The sequence below is a fragment of the Notothenia rossii genome (assembly GCF_949606895.1).
Source record: "Notothenia rossii genome assembly, chromosome: 4".
Classification (NCBI taxonomy): Eukaryota; Metazoa; Chordata; class Actinopteri; order Perciformes; family Nototheniidae; genus Notothenia; species Notothenia rossii.
This window is the reverse complement of record NC_136902.1, coordinates 69,880,256-69,899,549: the sequence shown is the minus strand read 5'-3', so window position 1 is coordinate 69,899,549 and position 19,294 is coordinate 69,880,256. Positions and strand designations below refer to the sequence as shown.

The 19,294-nt window shown below is 38.8% G+C and overlaps 1 protein-coding gene across 2 annotated transcripts in view; it reads left to right on the top strand.

The window, feature by feature from the left end:
- The window catches only part of gbe1b (glucan (1,4-alpha-), branching enzyme 1b), a 79,401-nt gene extending 60,641 nt beyond the window's left edge, over positions 1 to 18,760 (top strand). Inside the window, exons 15-17 of one of the 2 annotated variants that reach the window (XR_013807678.1) lie at positions 8,185 to 8,302; positions 16,837 to 16,923; positions 17,039 to 18,760. Coding sequence is in view for 1 of the 2 variants with exons in the window: in XM_079678301.1 (XP_079534427.1) it covers positions 8,185 to 8,302; positions 17,039 to 17,101 (181 nt within the window). In the remaining variant the exon portion in view is untranslated. The remainder of the gene's footprint in view (positions 1 to 8,184; positions 8,303 to 16,836; positions 16,924 to 17,038) is intronic. The other variant, XM_079678301.1, reaches the window with a different exon arrangement.
- Positions 18,761 to 19,294: the final 534 nt, after the last annotated feature.

Here is a 19,294-nt window from a genome sequence, read left to right as displayed (position 1 = left end):
AAGGGGGGGACAGGAAGCTGACAGATTTGTATTTATTGTAACGGACATCTAGAGATACCGCCAAGAGTTTCCCGGCTGGATACAATGCCGCGTTGCTTTTTCAGCTATGACTAAAATAATATGATGGTGAGTTTGTTAGTTTCCTCTGGATGCCTGTGGTGAAAAGCTCTACACATGAGCAATTTACTCTCAAATGATGATGATTCGATTGGCTGATAATAAGGCTGTTAAGCAGCAGTGGTTCCTTTTGATTCCAACATTAGTTTCTTTGTGTCATTTAAATGTTAAGGCTAAGATAAGTGAACTATTTCTTATAATTAAAATAAACAAAAAAAATTGTGACAACATGTAATGAAATAGCCCTAATTTAAGTATCAGCAAGATGATATCATTATATTAAGCGGTATGCTTTATAACATTGAGATCAGTTAAGGAGAATTATATTGCATATATTGCAATATATTTTGCTAGTGTTAATCACCTTCCACAAAAAAACAACAAAAACATGTTGTTGATTGTAAATAGTGACTCCGAACAATAATCAAGTTCATTTAATGATTAAAATACAACAGTAGCAACCCCCTTAACATCATGCGTTAATTATAAGCTTGTTTGATGTGCAGTAATTGTTCTTTCTGCCTCGTGTTGCCAGCTCTGCCTTGATGGGGTGAATCTCGGGCACACCACTAATAGCCTTTCTGCACAGTGTCTGTAACACCGTTTTTGAGGGTTTATTTTCATTTAGATGGAACCACATATTTTCCTCCTGGTGCCTCTTTTGATGTCTAAGAAGCGGCCTCAGACACTGGGTGGGTTGAGAAGAAATGCAAATAAATGTGAGGGCAAAGCTCTGGCTGTCATTATACAGAGAAGCAGTAAACACATAAAGGCAAATCTGCTGTGTGTGTGTGAGGAAGGTAAATGCGGCGTGTGCATGAGGAGATGCAGATCCTCCGATGGGAATGTGTGCAGAGGATCCAATTAGGGGTGAAGACAGATGAAAGTGCCACTCAGAGGCAGAGAAGGTAAACAAGACAAGCTCAAAGAGTCCAAAAGTGGTTTTTCATTACACTCAGCTGTCATATACTTACACTTTCTACTACCTGCGAGGGTCAGGGATGTCACAGTGGAGCCACACACCACTGCTCCATCTAGAAATAATAGCTGGATGCGGCTGACCATGCTGGGCACTGCTGAAAATGGATCCAATACAGGGTGTTATTTCCTTTGGCAATATGGCAAGCCGGATATCATATCAGAGGATGTCCTTCTGCAGCAAAGAACGGATATAAGCCCCACCTAGTGGCTGAAATATGTTACAGCATTACTACGTCTAAAACTGTTCCAATACAAATATTTCGTATATCAATATTTTAATAAGGTAGGACACTGGTTAATAATATTGTAGCGTGTTCAAGTAACCAAGGGATATAGTAGTTATCAAATAAGTATAAGATGTGCACAGTTATGATAAGTTTTACAGTTATGTAATTCACTGTTGTTGGGGGGAGAGACCGCCCCTTCAATATGAGTGTGTGTGTGTGTGTGTGTGTGTGTGTGTGTGTGTGTGTGTGTGTGTGTGTGTGTGTGTGTGTGTGTGTGTGTGTGTGTGTGTGTGTGTGTGTGTGTGTGTGTGTGTGTGTGTGTGTGTGTGTGTGTGTGTGTGTGTGTGTGTGTGTGTGTGTGTGTGTGTGTGTGTGTGTGTGTGTGTGTGTGTGTGTGTGTGTGTGTGTGTGTGTGTGTGTGTGTGTGTGTGTGTGTGTGTAAGGCGGGCATGAGGCGTGAATGACGAGTTGTATTCGTATGTGGAAAAGTCATACTCAGTGCGGTGAACGCTGGCTTTATTGCTGTGTACTGACGTCAGTAAAAAAGGTTTTCCACCCCAAATGCAAATGTCAATCTCCGCCTATGGATATAAGTTACCTTTTGTGGACTGCTTGTTGGTGTGTGGATACATCTGAGGTTGGCAGAATGTTGCCCGGTTGGAGCCCTGTTAAACAGGCATGCAGTTTGCATAGTTTTGTTGTTTTAATCATACATAGAAACTCTCGAAAAAATAGTTAGTTTAGTCAGTTAGTCATTATTGCTCTGAGAACAAGTTGATATAGTTGTGGTTAGACTGTCTGGGTTATATGGAACTATACATCTTATATGTAGTTTAACTTCAAAGAGGACATATTATGCTCATTTTCAGGGTTAAAATTGTATTTAGTGCCTCTACTGTGACATCTTTACATGCTTTAATGTTCAAAAAGGTCTTTATTGTTCTCATACTGCCTGTGTTGCAGCACCTCTTTTCAACCTCTGTCTGAAACCAGAGCCCAGTGTGCTCTGATTGGTTAGCTAGCCGGCTCTGTTGTGATTGGTCAACCGCATGGAGATATCCCGCCCCTTAACCTTTCACGTACAATTGGTTGGAGCATTCCTTCTGTCGTGCAATTTGGGATGTTAGCCTTTGCACCCCATTTACATTCACAAAAACATATTTGACACACTACAGGAGGGGGCAACAGCAAAAAGCATAATAGGGCCTCTTTAAGATTAATAAATAAAAATTCAACACAGTCCTTCCTCACCATTCCCTAGTTTGATGCACAGTGACAAGAATGTATTTTGCTTATCATTGTCCTCTTTTAAATGGGTTGTTATTCCTCCCGCCATGAGAAACAAGAGAGAAAGTGAAGCAGAGCACCTCACCCAAAATGTTGGCCATTAAAATGCATCAGCTTTCCGACAGGCATTCAAACAGTCAATGTTTTTTTTATATTTTCTGTATCTGACTCATGGTGGACACATTCTTCAGGCACTAGGCTTTATCTGGCTGGTTAGAGTATCTGAAATCCCAGTTGGATCCCGTCATGAAAGCTGTAGCTGTCAGGGCAGATTGCTCTTTGATTTACACTGTGCCAATAGGCAGGTGAGATTATGTCAGGTCATCTTTCTCTTCTCTGTCTGTGTCGTTCCATGAATGCCATTTTGAATCATTCATCACAGGTGCCGTGACACTAACTAACTGGAATAAAGTATCAGTCGTGCATAGGTGACAATAATTTAATCTGATATTATCCAGAATATACACGATATGTTATTTTAGAAAATGGCAAATATGCATCTATTTTCTTTAACCACAGCCTTCTTTATGATGCATCAAGATGGATTGCATAAACAAAGTAGCATTTATTTTCTCTGTGGGTTGTAACTCCAGATATCATCCACAAGCATCCTCATCAATCCGGGGCTTAATCTGAAATACACATTTTGTCGGTTTTAAATGACAAAAATAGGAGAAGCATTTTTTTAAGGAATTAAGGGACACTCCAGGTTGTTATAACTTCGGTCTTATTTTTGTAGTTTTTACCAACATTTCTCCATAGCTAATTATTTGTGGTCCTTATAATAACAGAGATGTTGTACATATATTTCTGTAAATACGCCTGTTTAGCTATTTTATTTTTTTATACTTTAAAGCAGCGGTTTTCAAAGTGTGAGTGAGGTGCGCCTCACCGGGGGGGGCGCCAGAGAAAAGGCACAGCGTGAGAAAAGAATAACGAGAAACAGTGAAATCTAGCTAGTTAACTTCAGCTAACTTTATGCGAGCGACAACATGGATCGATTTTTAGTGAAGTTACCTAAAGTGAGAGAGGAGACAGCGTCTGGCAGAAAACGGAGGAAGTATGACAATGATTATTTGAAGCTAGGATTTTCATGGACCGGTCCTGGCAGGGGCGGACTGGCCATCTGTGTGTTCTGGAGAATCACAGAACGGCCGGTCCGCTGACGGCCGGCACCGCCCTTTATTTAAATTGTAATAATACTTACTTTGATCAAAAGCAAGTACTGGTCAAGGCTGCAGCCAGCCAGAGGATGATCTGCGTTTATTCCTGTCTACATTGCATCCCGCGTCATCCGCCTGTGCGCATCAAAGATGCAGACTCATTGTTTCCACTAAAGTAGGGGTGAGTTTAATAGGAGGCAAAGTTGACTTTCAGTGTGTTGCCGGGAGCATATAAGGATTCATCCACAATGTTGAAAATGTTAAAAATGTTTAAAAGATAAAAAGGTTTAAAAAAAGTTGTTGTTTAATGTTTTAAGGAGGTGACGCTACTCAGCCAATCAAATTTGTGCAGTCAGTAAGTCAGCACGGTAGATTCAAACACACACAGAGACGAGATGAGACAAGAAGAGAGAAACAGTCGGAGTCATTTCAAATGGCGTGCTCAAAAAAGAGAAAGGTAGACAGCGAAAAAAGCGAAAAAAGAGCATAATGACATTTTCTCTTACTGGACCTCTTTGAAATGCAATTGAATACCCCTGCATTATAGCAACAACAACAACAATAATAATAATAATAATAATAATAATAATAATAGCAATAATAATTGGGAGGGGGAGTGCGGCTGTTCTTATGTTCTCTGAGGGGAGGCTCACCTTCCCACACTTTGAAAACCCCTGCTTTAAAGGAATGACAACTACTTCATAAAGTCATTCATTCATTCGCAGACATGGTTATGTTATGTATGTATGTTATAGAAAAGCTTTATTGCTTGTATTGAAGGTTAAATAAAGCACATGACGGCACAGCTTTGTAAAATGTATAAAAGCCTTGAGTCCTACTTGAGAAGAATAGCCCTCTTCTTCATTTCAATGGAGTGAGTCCATTAATTCAGTGAGGGTTGAGTGTTTTTAAAGCATTAAGGCTTCATTTCCAGTAAATGAACGCTGATGCACCGAATATTATCTGCAGCTACACTCAAAACTCCTAAATAAATAATTGAATATAGAGCATAAACCACACCAAAAACCAGCATGCTCGTCAACAACAATAACATCTCCATATAAGTACAAACTTCCCCAACCAGAGATCAACACAATCATGCTCCCTTTCTAAACTGAAATAATTGGTGTGGTTCAATGGATCAGACAATGATCGCCCAAAAGGATTGTAATCTGACATCCAAAAATCATCAGCAACAACCCTTGATCAATGAAATCCCTCTTCTTAAAATAATTGGGAAAAAACATGGAAATGTGCAAAACTGTTGGTATTAATCCCACAGGAAAACTATTGGTCACAACTACAGCGTTAGGTCGAAGATGGTCCAATAAATCAGAATATAAACCGTGATGTATTTCTTCAAAGGGCTACTGACTGATTAATTTACCTTTTCTTCATTTTTTTTAATCCTTCAAATACATTTGGCGGATGAGGGTTTTTTTGTAAAACATGTTTCATCATTTAATAACTATTTTACCAATTGTTGGTCCATTTGACGATTAGCTCTATGATAAAAGACCAATATGGTATTCAACTATTGGTTTGACCATTGCCAATACTCAGCCATACATAGCACTGAGCCCTTTCCAACAATAATGGGTTTTTTTGTTCAAATGTATAGCTAGAGTTTAATTTAATAGGTACACTTTAATTTCATATGTACTACCTTAAATGATGCTTATCTTTTTTTATAAGCTTCTAGCAACAATTCAGTACAACTAAGTTACCATGATACATTTTTACTGAAGGCTGTTAAACCGAACTTTAAGCTGCCATGCTCTTGACACCAAATGATGGACATATCTTTATTTTGAAAGCAAAAGTCTTTAAGAGTTCACTTTACCAGTTTCTTTGAGTTGCAGTTACTTGTGAGCCGGTCTGTTTTCCACTGTGACAGAAACTGTTTTGCCACTTCTTCCTCTCTGATGTGACTTGCACCGACTGAGCAGAAGGCAGGGAAAAGTCAAACCTGGAAAGGCAGGATAATGTTTGGAACGATTGCAAGGCCATGCCACATTCCTCAGACTTGTATTGGCAGTTGGCTCAGCTCCTGCTCCCCCACATCAGGGTGCTGTTAAGTGGCACAGCCTGCATGCAATCATGGTCGTGGCCAGATTGTTTTCACCGATGGCTCTAATGATCAAGCTGCGGACTGCCTTTTTTTGTCCTGCTCATTGGGCAAAATGGATTGTGTTCTTAAATCCTTCCCCTTTATTCACAAAGGCTGTATGGATTACAATACTTTACAGCTGAACTGCAAGCTGTTGTTGCAGCCACTAACAAAGACGTAATCGCTCAAAGCTTTCAACTACCAATTTATGCTGGTCCTCGCTTCCTTTACTGAGAAGTTTGCCAGGGAATCTGAATTACTATAACTATGCCTTATTTCCAGAATGCTGTGTGCGTGCCACAGACTTGAACACTTACATTATGCTATCCACAAGACTGGAAAAGCACAACAAGCAGAGTGGAACACCACTGTAGTGTGACTACACTCACATCACGTCTGAAACATGTTATTGGCATTCTAAGCACCTTCTGAATGTTTAATGTCAAGGTTTTTATTGTTTGTATTAGGAGGATTAACCTTTGAAATGACATATCTTCAGTTTCCCAGAAGCATAGTAACCCCTGAGAAAATATTTCCACATTCTTCTGATGCTTGTTGTAAAGCCTTTGGGGCAGAGGGACTTTGTTCTGTCAAAAAAACATCCTAGTGGGGAGTAGAACAGTGGAGGTGTGAAGGTGGGGGGGGGGGGGGGATCTTCTTCCTCAGGAGGAACAATGCACAGAGCAACTTCTTTTTAATCATCACTATCAAAGAAGACAAGCAGGCAGCAAAGCAGAGTTTCCCCAGCTCTGGGGCACAATGCAGTAGTGTTTGAGGGTCCCATCACACTTCACCATAATGCCTTTGGGGAGATAAGATGATTATTCTGCCAGCCAATAAAAAGGCTGTTTACATGTCTGCTCATCTTCCCTTGTGTTTGTTACAGTACTTGTAGAGTAAATAATGCATTGCACTCCTGTAGTATTTATATATTAGACGTCAGGGTGCACATGTAGGCTTTGCTAAGCATTTCTGACTGGCATGAGATTTGCAATTCTTTGGCTGGAGAGAAGTTTTCAGTTTGAACAATATATTAATGTACGCACCCGTCAAAGTGCACTTTCTTGCATTTTAAATCAGGCTTTTAAAATGTCTTCAATATTTCCTCCGACATTAATAACGTCTTTGTAACTGATTCTGACATCTGTCTTTTATGTTTTTAAATCAAGCAACTAGATGGGCACTATAATAATGTCAAGCAGTTTAAAGAAGCAGGAGGGGTTTTCCAAAAGTGTGCATGGACATCTTTTATTTATACAGACTTTGGGAGCTATTTCCTAACAATTGAGATATCACAATAATCAGTATTCTCTATTAAGCCCTTGCCTAAGGGCATCATTCCTTATGTGATATATGTAATTCTGCACTTTTTGGAAAAGGTGCATATATGCTAAAGCACTCACTGGAGCATATGGCTTTTAAGGTTATTTGTATAGTTACATTTGGTGTAAATACTTTAGCATCCTTTTTAATGCTAAATTGTTTCTTAAAAAGACTTATCTTGTATTATCCTTTTTTTTCTACCTACTTTGCAACTTATTGTTTTGGATGGTTTATGTTCGCACCACCAGATACATGTAGCAACGCAAATTCCTTGCATGTGTAAACGTACCTGGCAATAAACTTGATTCTGATTCTTTCCCACACACTGATGACATGTTTCATTGTTTTATCGTACCACAAATCATAGAAAGATTCCACACAAAGTATACAGTGGATGTAAAAAGCTGATGCGTTTTGATAAGTAAACATCAGACCTGAATGCAGAAAAGCCTTTGGGTGCCTCCACTAAATATCAATGTGAGTATAATAAATACTATGGAAATGTGTCAATATCTAAAACCATGTGAAAAAGCAAAAATGATTACACTGTTAAAAAAACAAAACATGAAAAGAGTCCTTGAGGAATGGATATGTTTTAAGGACAGTGTATTTTCTGCTTTCCTATTGAACACTTGAGGCATTTAATTATTTATGCAGTAAATTAGATCGATTATGCAGGCATGAAGGCAGGCAGGATGTCTAGGCCATGGCTGAATCACTTTTGTATTTATGTTCATTTTAGGCAGCATTCTCTTCGTCTGTTTGGGCTCCGCTCCGTCACTCTGTGGTGCTGCGGAGGGGAGAAGAATGCTGATTGATGCGAAGACTTCAATGAATATAAACCTGCTGAACACGGCTAAACCAAATCTGAACGGCAAACGTGCCGGTGATAAAACCTTCTATTGCGCTTCCTATGTCTTAGATTTTATAATCTAGTTTCCCACTGCTATTGCACCTTAACGTCAATCTCTGTCAGATACAAAATCAAGCTGAATTCGGATGAGCATCTATATGGAGGTCACGGACGGCTGAACCACAACACAGAGTTCTTCACAGAGGCCCACGGATTCAATGGACGCCAAAACTCCATAAAGGTAAATCTTTTTTGATTTATCAAAGGTCATCTCTTGTTATCCTCACTATTATGGAGTGCACTCCAATCAGAAGTCCTGGGCCATTGTTGTCGACTACCTTCTCTCTGCCACTTTTCTAATAACCTATGCTGTATCACCATCCCACTCTGCATACTAATTCTAACAGTGGAGGACGTTGCACATTCACACCGCAAAAAGTGACAAAATTAAGTGTACTCAAAAATGTCAGTGTGCATACTAAATGATTTTGGAGTGCGCTGTTGATTGACGCCATTTTCCCTCAACGCAGTTACCCATATGAAGGAGTTGCTCACAGCTGAAAAGTATCAAAAGCAGCTGTGGGTGGTGATGAGACAGCTTCATGAATATCTCTGGAGAAAAAAAAGATGGATTAAAACTTTGGACAAGCATTTTGTTGTTCTCTTATGTATTCTGCCAATAGCTTTACCAACTCGCATGTCTGGCATTAATTCGTATTGTTACAAATTGGATGAAAGGTGCATTTAATTTGTACTAGCTGCATTGAAACGTGTGGACAGACTGTTTCGATTTAAGCCATTAACTAATGAGAACCTGGATACTGACACTGGTACACTTTAATATAATTCCTTAATTAATGTTACACAAAATGCTCATATTAAGAGCTACAAATACAAGTGTAAATGGTAAATGGTAAATGGACTGTACTTATATAGCGCTTTATCCAGTCTTTAAGACCCCTCAAAGCGCTTTACATACTACATTACATTACATTACATTACATTGCATTTAGCTGACGCTTTTATCCAAAGCGACTTACAATAAGTGCATTCGACCAGGAAGACCTTTTACTACATGTCATTCACCCATTCACACCCATTCATACAGAGCAGTGTGTATCTTTAGGATAAATATGTATAGGAAGCAGAAAGTCTCACACATTATCAATCAATTATAAACATTACTAACCATTTGAAGTGTACTTCAGTGAGCTTACTTCACATCAAATATCATAACGTTTTCCTGGCTGCACTGCCATTAGTTTATAACAAGTAATGCCCTCAAACTTGCCAGTTATTCTATTCATTGACCAGGTGGATATTGTTTTGTTGGTTTGCAGTGGTTTAGTGTTTTTCTTTGTGCACGGTAAGAGGTGTACACTCAACCTGCTTGTAGCAATTACAAAATATGACAAAATGGTTGTCAGTGTTTTAATGTTTTGTCCTTTTATGTTTCGTGTTTGATTTCACAAATCAATTTAATTAGCTTGAAATGGAGTTTGTAGTGAGAGGATCCTTTCGAAGCCATTCTAATGAGGTTTAAGTGTGCTGTCATGAAAGAGAGCTGCCTGTTCTGGCAAACAGCCAACATCTCCCTGGTCTGGGCCTCTCAGCAAAACCACTGCTTTATAATTTAGTATCTTCCTCATTAATATGATCAGCCTTTAATGCGGAATCCAGAAAATGAGCAAATGTGGCTGCATCTCTAACAGAAAAGGCTAGATGTGCCTATCAGGGCATGGTGTCCATTCTTTATGAATATGACATCTGCATTCCTACTCATGTTGGCAGTTATCCTGGAGTCATTGAGGTATTATGGGAGTCTGATATCTACAGCCCTTTCAGATTTTCCAGCAAACAATGTGCATTATTCATTGTGTTAGAACTTCACTTTTTATGTGAATGCCTCTTAAACTCACAAGGCCCCACAGAGGGGAGAGACGTATCTCGGAGAACAGACCACTGGGCTTCCATCATGGGGACTGCTTTAGGCTAATAGCATGAAATAGGTCGGTCCTTGAGATATAGAAAGACACACTGGTGTGCATGTTAAGCAGAGTGCTCGAAAATCTTCCTCATCTTTGCCTCCTGATGTAATTTTTTTCATTGATTTAAATGCTGAAAGGCCCTAAGATGTTTATGAATAAGGTCAGGAATGAATTAGTGAGGATCGGCACTGATACCCAGACACTCCAACTCTAACTGGGCTGATTGCATGTGTTAGATCTTATGTTAATGAATCCGATGAATGTGTGGGGACAGTGATGTCTGGGAAGTGGTCTGAAAGCCTTCGTCTCCCCTGCTGTTTTTTTTAGGTTGTTAAGTCAAATAATAAATATCTCCATGCAGTGCACTTAAGCTGCTCCAGTTATTACAAGAGTTGACACAGCACCTGATAAGGTGTTTGTTTACGTGAACTCAACTTGAACCTCCTCAGATCAATACTTAAAGTGTTGCAGTTAATGGATGAAGGTTATCACTCTACATGAACTGTATATTAGGAGTCGGACCGAGCACTTTGAAGCCTAAAGAATTTGCTTGGACAACCTCTAATTATTTAGAGCATCGTTTCAACATTATTTAACCTTAAAAAGCCTTTGCCTCTTTCACACAGACACTTATCCTCCATCGTATTAGCTTAGGTTTCATCAGATAAGGACTCAAATTCTACATTCTCTTAAATCTCTTATTAATTCAAACACCACTGCTTCACCCACGTCCCTCTTGGCCAAAATGTGAAGTTTAGTTAACAAGTCATCTGCAAATGTTGGCACCCTAATGGACTAATGTGGAATGAAAGGCAGTGGAAGGAGTCTGCAGGGTGGGGACCCTTCTGTGGATGCTGTATCCCCTTCACAGGCACCCTGATTGCAAATAGAGACTGTAGTCTTGCATAAAAATGCTTCACCACCTCCTCCTCCTCCTCCTCACACCTACCTGGTTATGATAAGAATAATCAGAGAAGGCCTTTGTGGGGGCAGCGCCAGTTGCCCACATGGTCAATGTTTTATTTAACAACTGTTGCTTCAAAGTGTCCACAAAACTTCCTCTCTTTTGTCTTTTTAATGGGTCCGCCCGTTTTCCAGCTTCCCCGTTTTTGAGCAATAACAAACTTTCCTACCCTCCAAGAATGCAACACTCCTCAGACTGCACATAATTGGAAGAAGCCGAGAGCATCCCCGTGGCCCGGGAGGCTGACATCATGTAACAGAACCGTGTTTACCAATGTGCTGCTGAACTGTTGTTGTGTTACATCTCTTAGCTTTTTCGATTCTGTTCTCCATTATTAAACAAATCAATAAAGAGAAAAATGTTCTTCAAAACAAACTAAACCAAAATAATAATATTTAAATTGATAACAAATTAATAAATGTATTAGATTTTAAAGTATACTACATGAAATGCTTCTTCTGTTACATGGCTTGCTATAAAACATATTTAGATTTATTTGATTCCCCACTTCAAAAGTCTAAGTCAACCTTTACAAATGTAGTATCAGCTGTAACTGATGGTTTTGATATGGTTAGTAAAACATTAGTCAACACTCATACTGTAGCTTAATAGAAATTGCCTTATTAGAAGTAGTATACAAAATTGTCGCAAATAATTCAAATTTCACATTTGTTTATTGGTTGCTTTTAGGTTAATAAGTAGTTCAAGTTAAAGTACCATGCAAATCTAAAATGAAATAATCTGCATTTATTGTAGATGCTGAGATAATTGATGAATGAGTTAAAAATGATGAGTTTGGGTTGAGTTCAAGCACAGTGGGAAGGGATATTTAGCAGACAAATTGAAACACATATTAATCAGAATGCCTTTATTCCTCCCACAGAGGGGAAATTGACATTGTTTCAGCAACAGTGAAGATAGAGACAAAAAAAGAAACACTATTCGATAAACAGTGACTGTCAGAGTTAGCGATGGAAAGATTGAGCTCAGTAAACCGAGCTCAAAGAAATGCTGATCCATCTGTTGCCTAAACCCAGTCTGAGAGGCCTGAATCTGAACCCGACAGAACTCAAATCAGACCTAACCCTTCTTGGCTAACAACTTAACGGACAGCTTTGGCGGCTTGTTGAAGACAGCTATCAATTCTCAGTGTTAACATCATTTACAGTATGTGTGTTGTAGCTGACTCTCACCCCCAGTATCCAATAAAACAAGGAACAGCCTGTCAGTGCAGTCAGACCCAGGGCTTTGCACTCATCACATAAACAGTAGGCACACGTGTCCCATTAAAATGCCTGTAGGCTTTATTTGTTTATCTTGTGTATCCTTCTTTGCATTAAATACAAGCTCATCGTAATACAATTATTTGATCTTTTACTCTGTAAACGGCCTGTAGGCTTTTATTCTGAGGGATTAGTTAATGTACAGTTTAAACTCACTCTTACCGTCCTTTCATTGTTTTTTTAAAAGTAGGGTTTGTTAGTTATAACAAAAGAATCAGGGCTTATTTCATTTCATCCCTAGCAATATGAAGAGTGTAGATGTTTGAACAGCTTGCAATGAAGCTGAATACAAGTTTGGAAAATGCACTCTTCCCTTTGTGTAAATAAAAAGATATTGCAGCTACTGTAAGCCTTCATGTGAGTGAACTGACAGCTTGATATACTCAGCAAGGCATTTCATGAGAATCTCACACATCAACAACTAGGGTTACAGCGATTGAACGATTCCAATTTATTAATTTAGCAAGGCGAAAATGTAGTGTAGTCAGAGACTCAAACTCTCCAAGTGAAAAAACACGTGCCAGTATTTGTCACATTTATAGTTTTATTGGAGTGTTATAATGTCAAAGACGTTACGCTAAGAAACACTGATGAATAATTAGCCGCTTCAAAACCTTTTGATAAACTTTGCATGCATCAAAGGGGTTGTCTCCTCTGACAGTTTCACAAAAAGAAATTAAGCTGAAGTGAGGAAGAAAGTGAGGGAAACGAAGCAGGCTTGTAGAAAATGATCAAAAGATGTACATTCCCATCAGAAACATCTAAGGGTGGATGTTGAAGTGTGAATTTACAGAATACAACTGTGACGGGACCTGCACCTACAAATATACAGTACTGATAGATCCTACTGTGTATACTGTATGGAATAATGAACACTGTGAGTATACATTAAAAGTGTTCCAAGGAGATCACAATGCATTTCAATGTATTTTCATTTAACTATTGTGTGTCGAGTTATAAAAACGCAATTTAAAAGTTTTCTATTCAATAGCCGTATTGTAAACTGAGATACTGTTGGCTCAGAAAGTTACAATTCTGTTACGTCCCTATTTTCCTTTGTTCAGGAGCTTAATGTTTGTTTATTGTGACTATGGAGGACAAAACAAAACAAAAATGAAGTGCTGATCACTGAACATGGTGACTAAACAACTAAAACTACAAAAAATAAATAAAAATTGTAAACGTAAACCGATAATATCCTTTAATCAGTTGGTGACTCTGTTAACCTACCAAGTCTGGGTCATGTTATTACCTAGAGTCTTAGATGCATGCACACGAGTCCTTACGGGGGTTGATCCTTGTTAAGCGAGTGATGGATCCAAACGGAGACATGCCTGGAGACTCCAAACTCACAGATAGTCGGGCTGTGCTCCTGCCAGCAGCCCGGGTCAGGATTCAGACACCAAGTAGATGATATATTCCTGAGAAGCACCTCATGAATCCTTCGTCAGTGTGTTTGAACATTGATCATATTGAGTATTAGCCCCAGGGCTAGACTCTGCTCTTGAAGTGGGTAGAAATTCTCACTTGAGAGTGTGATACCAGGCAACGCAAGAACATCCGTAAGACAGAATAAGTTTTTAAAAAAACATGGCCTTGGCTTACTTTCTACTAATACAATACATGTACTTTGAAAACAAACTATTTCACTTTCTCTTCCCCCAATTTTAGTTTCAGCTCTGATTTGAACACAATGTTTTGTTGTACTTTTACTGCTCTTGGATCTGGCTGCTGGTAGTAACTGCCGGTTCTTAGATCTGCAATCTGCTTCATGCATATATGTCTGTCGGTGAATTGATAAACACCTACCTACCAAATGACTCATCAGAAAGCAGCTAAGGCTTGGACAAACTGTAATCAGACAAAGCTAGAAAAACTGGGTTGCTTTTAAGCAGCAGGAATTGCGCTAAACTGGTGGGGATTGTGTGACATTATGCCTGAGAAACTTTAAATTAATATAGGAGGAATTGAAGGGAGCTCGAAATTAGAAGGCATAAACTAAAAACTGGTTCAACCCTTGATAGTCTTCATTTCATTTCAATCTTTATTTCGAACATATACAAAAAAAATAACAAATGTGAAAAAACAGAATACCGTATTGTTAAAATAAAGTATTTATCCACATTCATGATGAAAAAGTCTTCATATTAATAATAATAATAATAATAATAATAATAAATCATATGTGTCCTAAAGGGAGTAGGAGGAAGCAAATGCTTATTAATTCCCACCCCTTACTTGATCAATGATTGTCCTTTAAATCCTTATACAAGTTATTCCTACTTACATTTACATTTATACATACACATTCAATCATTTCTCATCTTCAATCACCTCTCTTCATTCTCATAGTTTTCCAAAAAAGTGTTTCTGTACATCCTTTTAAACTGAATGATGCTTGTGCTTTGTTTTAACTCCTGCTCCAAACCATTCAATAAAATCACCCCACAGATTGTTATACTCACTTCTCAGAGTTGTTCTGACCTCGAGTTGTTTAAAATGTAGATTTCCTCTCAAATTATACCCACCCTCTCTGTCTAGGAACAATGTTATTAATTTCCTAAGAAGTACATTATGTCTGGCTCTGTACATGATTTGTGCCGTTTTAAATTTAACCAGATCAGTGAACTTCAATATGTGTGACTTCAAAAATAATACATTAGTGTGTTCAAGATATCCAACATTATTGATAACTCTTATAGCCCTTTTTTGTAATGTGCATAACGGCTGTATGTTGGATAGTTTAAACAGCAAAAAACGTTTCAGGGGTCTGCCAACAGATTTAAATGTTGGATGCTCTTCTGGAGAATTGAAAAGCATGCATTAAAAAGTCTAGGTCACAGCAGCAAAATTGTCAGCTGTAAATAAAGTCAACATATTTGCAGTATCAATCAATGTTTATTTATATAGCCCAATATCACAAATGTTACATTTGTCTCAGTGGACTTCACAGTTTGTACAAGATATCAGTATGACAATACGACACCCTCTGTCCTTAGACCCTCACATCGTACAAGGAAAAACTTCCAGAGAAAACCCACAGTAGATGGGCTAACATCTACAAAGTCACCGGTACAGCCCTTACATTTACTTATATGATACACCAGGAACCTCGAATAATTAAGACTACATTTGATATGATAAGAAATATATCACCCTTTTTTTTTTCTCTTTGATTTCCCTGAATTATAAGTGTGAATGCGTAGCAGGTCCTTCAGTATTTAGAGCATGAATGTTTGTAATGTATAACACCTTCATGTTATAAGGATTAACATGTTAATTAGAAGATCTTCGACTAATTACAGTGCCAACATTTGGGACTATCCGCTGTGCTTTGTTCGCAGATTGATTTGGAATGTGTCACTATTGCTATCTATTTGTTGGAATTAAAAGCTGTTGACATATTCCAGGTTAGGCGCAGTGGTAGCTTTTGTCTTAACAGCTGCAGTGATTCATTCTGCCTCTCTCCGCTCCTGCATGAGACTCTCCCACTGTGACTGTTTAATTAGTCACCAATGCCTGTGTCAGTGTCTCTGCACCGCGCTGCCCGACTCCCTCGGTGACAAACTGTTGCCAAAGAAACACATCCACAGCGAGCCCCAGATCCTCTGATGCCGAGGGGCGTCTTGACGAGTTCAGGGGGTGATTGAATTGTTTACAGTCCTGCGCTCTTTTTCACTTTTCTGTTGGGAAATATAGCATCATTTATGTCTGCTTGGCTTTTCCTTTGGCACAACTCTGAAATGAGTAATGGCACACAGTGGCTCCTTGCGACACTGTGAATATCAAAAGGATTGATCAAAGACTTTATTAGCTACACCGCTCCAAATGAACACCCTCACTAGGATTTCTTTGTACTGTGTATATATAAGGAATCTGACATTTCCAGGCTCGGTTTCTTTTTTTTCTTTTTTTTCATGGTGTGCTTATTTTTTTTTGCTGACATGTTTTTTTGTTTCTTCAGTCCACCATAACTCTGGAGATTCTTTTTAGCTCGGCTTATGCCCACTGGCAGATGTATCTTCTCAGAATCCATAGTTTACAGATGAAGCACCGCCAATATATGGAGATGATGAAATGCAGAGGTAATTGCATTGATTGCAGAGTTCAGAATTGAAAATTATGATTATTTCTCTGCCCCCACTTAAAGTGGGATTGCTCATTTGCATGCACGTGCTTTGAATGCAGTGTTTAATGAATTTCAGACAGTTTAAGTCACTGATCAAGAAATGTTCAGCACCAGCTACGGCAGGATGCATATTCTCCACAGCGCAGAGCTTGAAATGAGAAGCTACAGAATGAGCTCACGGGCACAAGCTGCAGATGTGCTGACTCCACTGCCACCCAGAGGTCTCTGTCACACTTTGATTATACACCTCTCTAACCTTGACAATCCTCTTTGATCAAAGCCAAGGTGTTTGTCTACTGTATCCTCAGAAGACTTATTTTTTTGTTCAGATCTGAATATTTCTCTGATTACACCCCACCATCCCCATTCTCCTCTTCTTCTTCTTCACTCCTTCTCCTCCCCTCCACAAAGCCGTCATGTCGACCTTGATTGTGAGAAGCAATGATCATGAAGGCACCACCGAGTGTCTCCACGTCTGACTTCTAAGGAAGGATAAACGTAAAGATTCAATAATCAGCGAAATTGGTGATCTCGTTAACGTCATTAATCTTCAATTGTCAACTCACTTTTCTCCCTCCCTTCTTCCCTCCCTTTGTCTCTCTTTCTCTCTCAGGTCTACATCCCCTGCAGAACAGCTATTGTCCTGGCCAACGAGGAGATAGATTACTGTTATTAGAGGATGATTGTCTCCGCAGAGACCAGGATGGAGAATGGATTCCAACCTCAAACTGAGTGTTAACAATCACCTTCATTTTAAAGTGTCAACCTTGCACACCACCCAAACCCACATGTTGTGTCCAACTCTTTTTTTCCCAAATTGTAAAAAAAGCTTTGTGTGCTTTCAAACACCATCTGCAACCTTAGAAGCAGTGTAACCCCATTTACTACAGATTGGTCCATTTGGGTAGTGGCCAACCTAACCAGCAGCTAGATGCTAAAACTTAAAACCCTGCCGAGTCCATCCACCACAAGCCAGCAGCCATTTATAGGCTCTGCTGAATTTGGCGTGTCATCTGAAACACATGACTGGCGAGTGTGGCAGTGGAAAGCAATACAGCAAGCATTCAAACATTTCAAAAGCTCAGAGAGAAAGGAATCTTTTTGAATATTCTGTATGTGGAAATGTATTTCATTTGGTTCAATCATTTAATATTTTAATAAAGATGATATTATTGTGTCAAAGACACAAAGAGATTTAAAGTATTACCAACACTTGAAAATCAGAAAGTCTCATATAATTGGTGATCCATCTTTGTTAATTTGCATTTTGGGACCTTGTACGTATTAAAATATTGCAATTTGCACAGAGTAATGAGCTGCTTTGAATAATGTATGAATGTGTATCCAAACCAGTTGTGTTGTAATGTTTGAATTCAGCTACTGGGAGCATTTATGTGGATATTTACGGCCCTGTTATGAAGCCAGTAATTTGAAGCTAAAACAAAGTGATAAAATCACCTAATATTATCACAGTGTGTTTCATGTACTAGTTACATGTTTAACTGAATTACACAGTTTCTTGTCCACCTAACGAAAGGGTTATGAATGGTGTTCTCCTACTGTTTATCCATTAAAGTATACATCATGTGTTTTACAGTTGGAAGAGTTATACTCAAATAATACTGTGACTGCTGGAATCAACACAACATTTCATTAAAATGGCCGTCCACATGAGATTTCATTTCTTGAAGTTATGTTTTTCAAATGACTGTTATAATTAATGTTCTTTTTCTAAAAGTCCCTTGTTGCCACGTGAATGGATGTCTTTTGGCCAACTTTCATCATTCTCTGCACGTTTTATCAAAGCAATACTGTGAACCACCCTGAGTTTGGGCGACCCAGATAAAGCTAATGCCTTGATTTACTGCCATGGATATTGTAATTCTGTGATCCACACCTAGTGCATTAATACAGATTCTCAGCCATTTAAGCTGTGTATTGTAGCATATGGCAGGTTTTGATCTGCCTTCCCTGCAGCTGAAAGAAACAAATTTATATGCAGGGCCATCATTCTGTGTTTAGCCAAAAGTATCATGAACATGTCATTTCTTTTTGTGTAGCACCAAAGCATTCAAAAATGCTTTTTCTCCACCTCTCCAAAAGTACAGACAGAATGCGTCTGAATACATTTCAAGCACCGAAGTTGTGAGACCGAAGTGGAGTGTTAAATCATCCCTCATCTGACCTAATGTCATTGTCGTTTTACTACTGCCAAAATGCATTTGTTCTCAGAAGTGAAAATTGATGTCTGATACACAGTAACTATTGCTGCATATTTCTTCCATTATGACTAATGATAATAAATCAGTGGCTGTCGGGCCATGAGGAAAATCTGGATGTGCCGTCTGACTACTAATCCTGTCCTATCGCATTCTTCTGCTGATGTATTGTTCTCTGACACCAAGCATTTGATACATCGTTTTTTTTTGGTCATGAACTGGTCCTATGAACTACAAGAGAATACCGGACCAGACTTTTAAAAAAAGGAAATCTTTGGGACAAAAAAAGAAGGAGTCTACCTTGCCTTCTGCACACTGAACATAAAGTTTCAGTTTCCATTTGGTGACCAAGCAGGCTGTGAAATGTTGTTACAGGACCATACAGAGGAACCGCCTCAGTGGGTCCAACAACATGATGTAAGGGGTATGCAAGACAACTCATCAGACCATAATACTTCCATTTCCCAGGCATCCTCACTTTTGTGCTACTTCATACACTGGCATTGATACCAATAGTTCTTTTGAATAGTAGATGCAACATGAAATGCAGTTTGAAAAATGTTCAGTGTAGCTGTTTAACAAAGGTGATGATTCAATACGTTGGTCATTCTCTCGGCTGCATTTTTGGAGTGGTCGGAATATTATTTTTG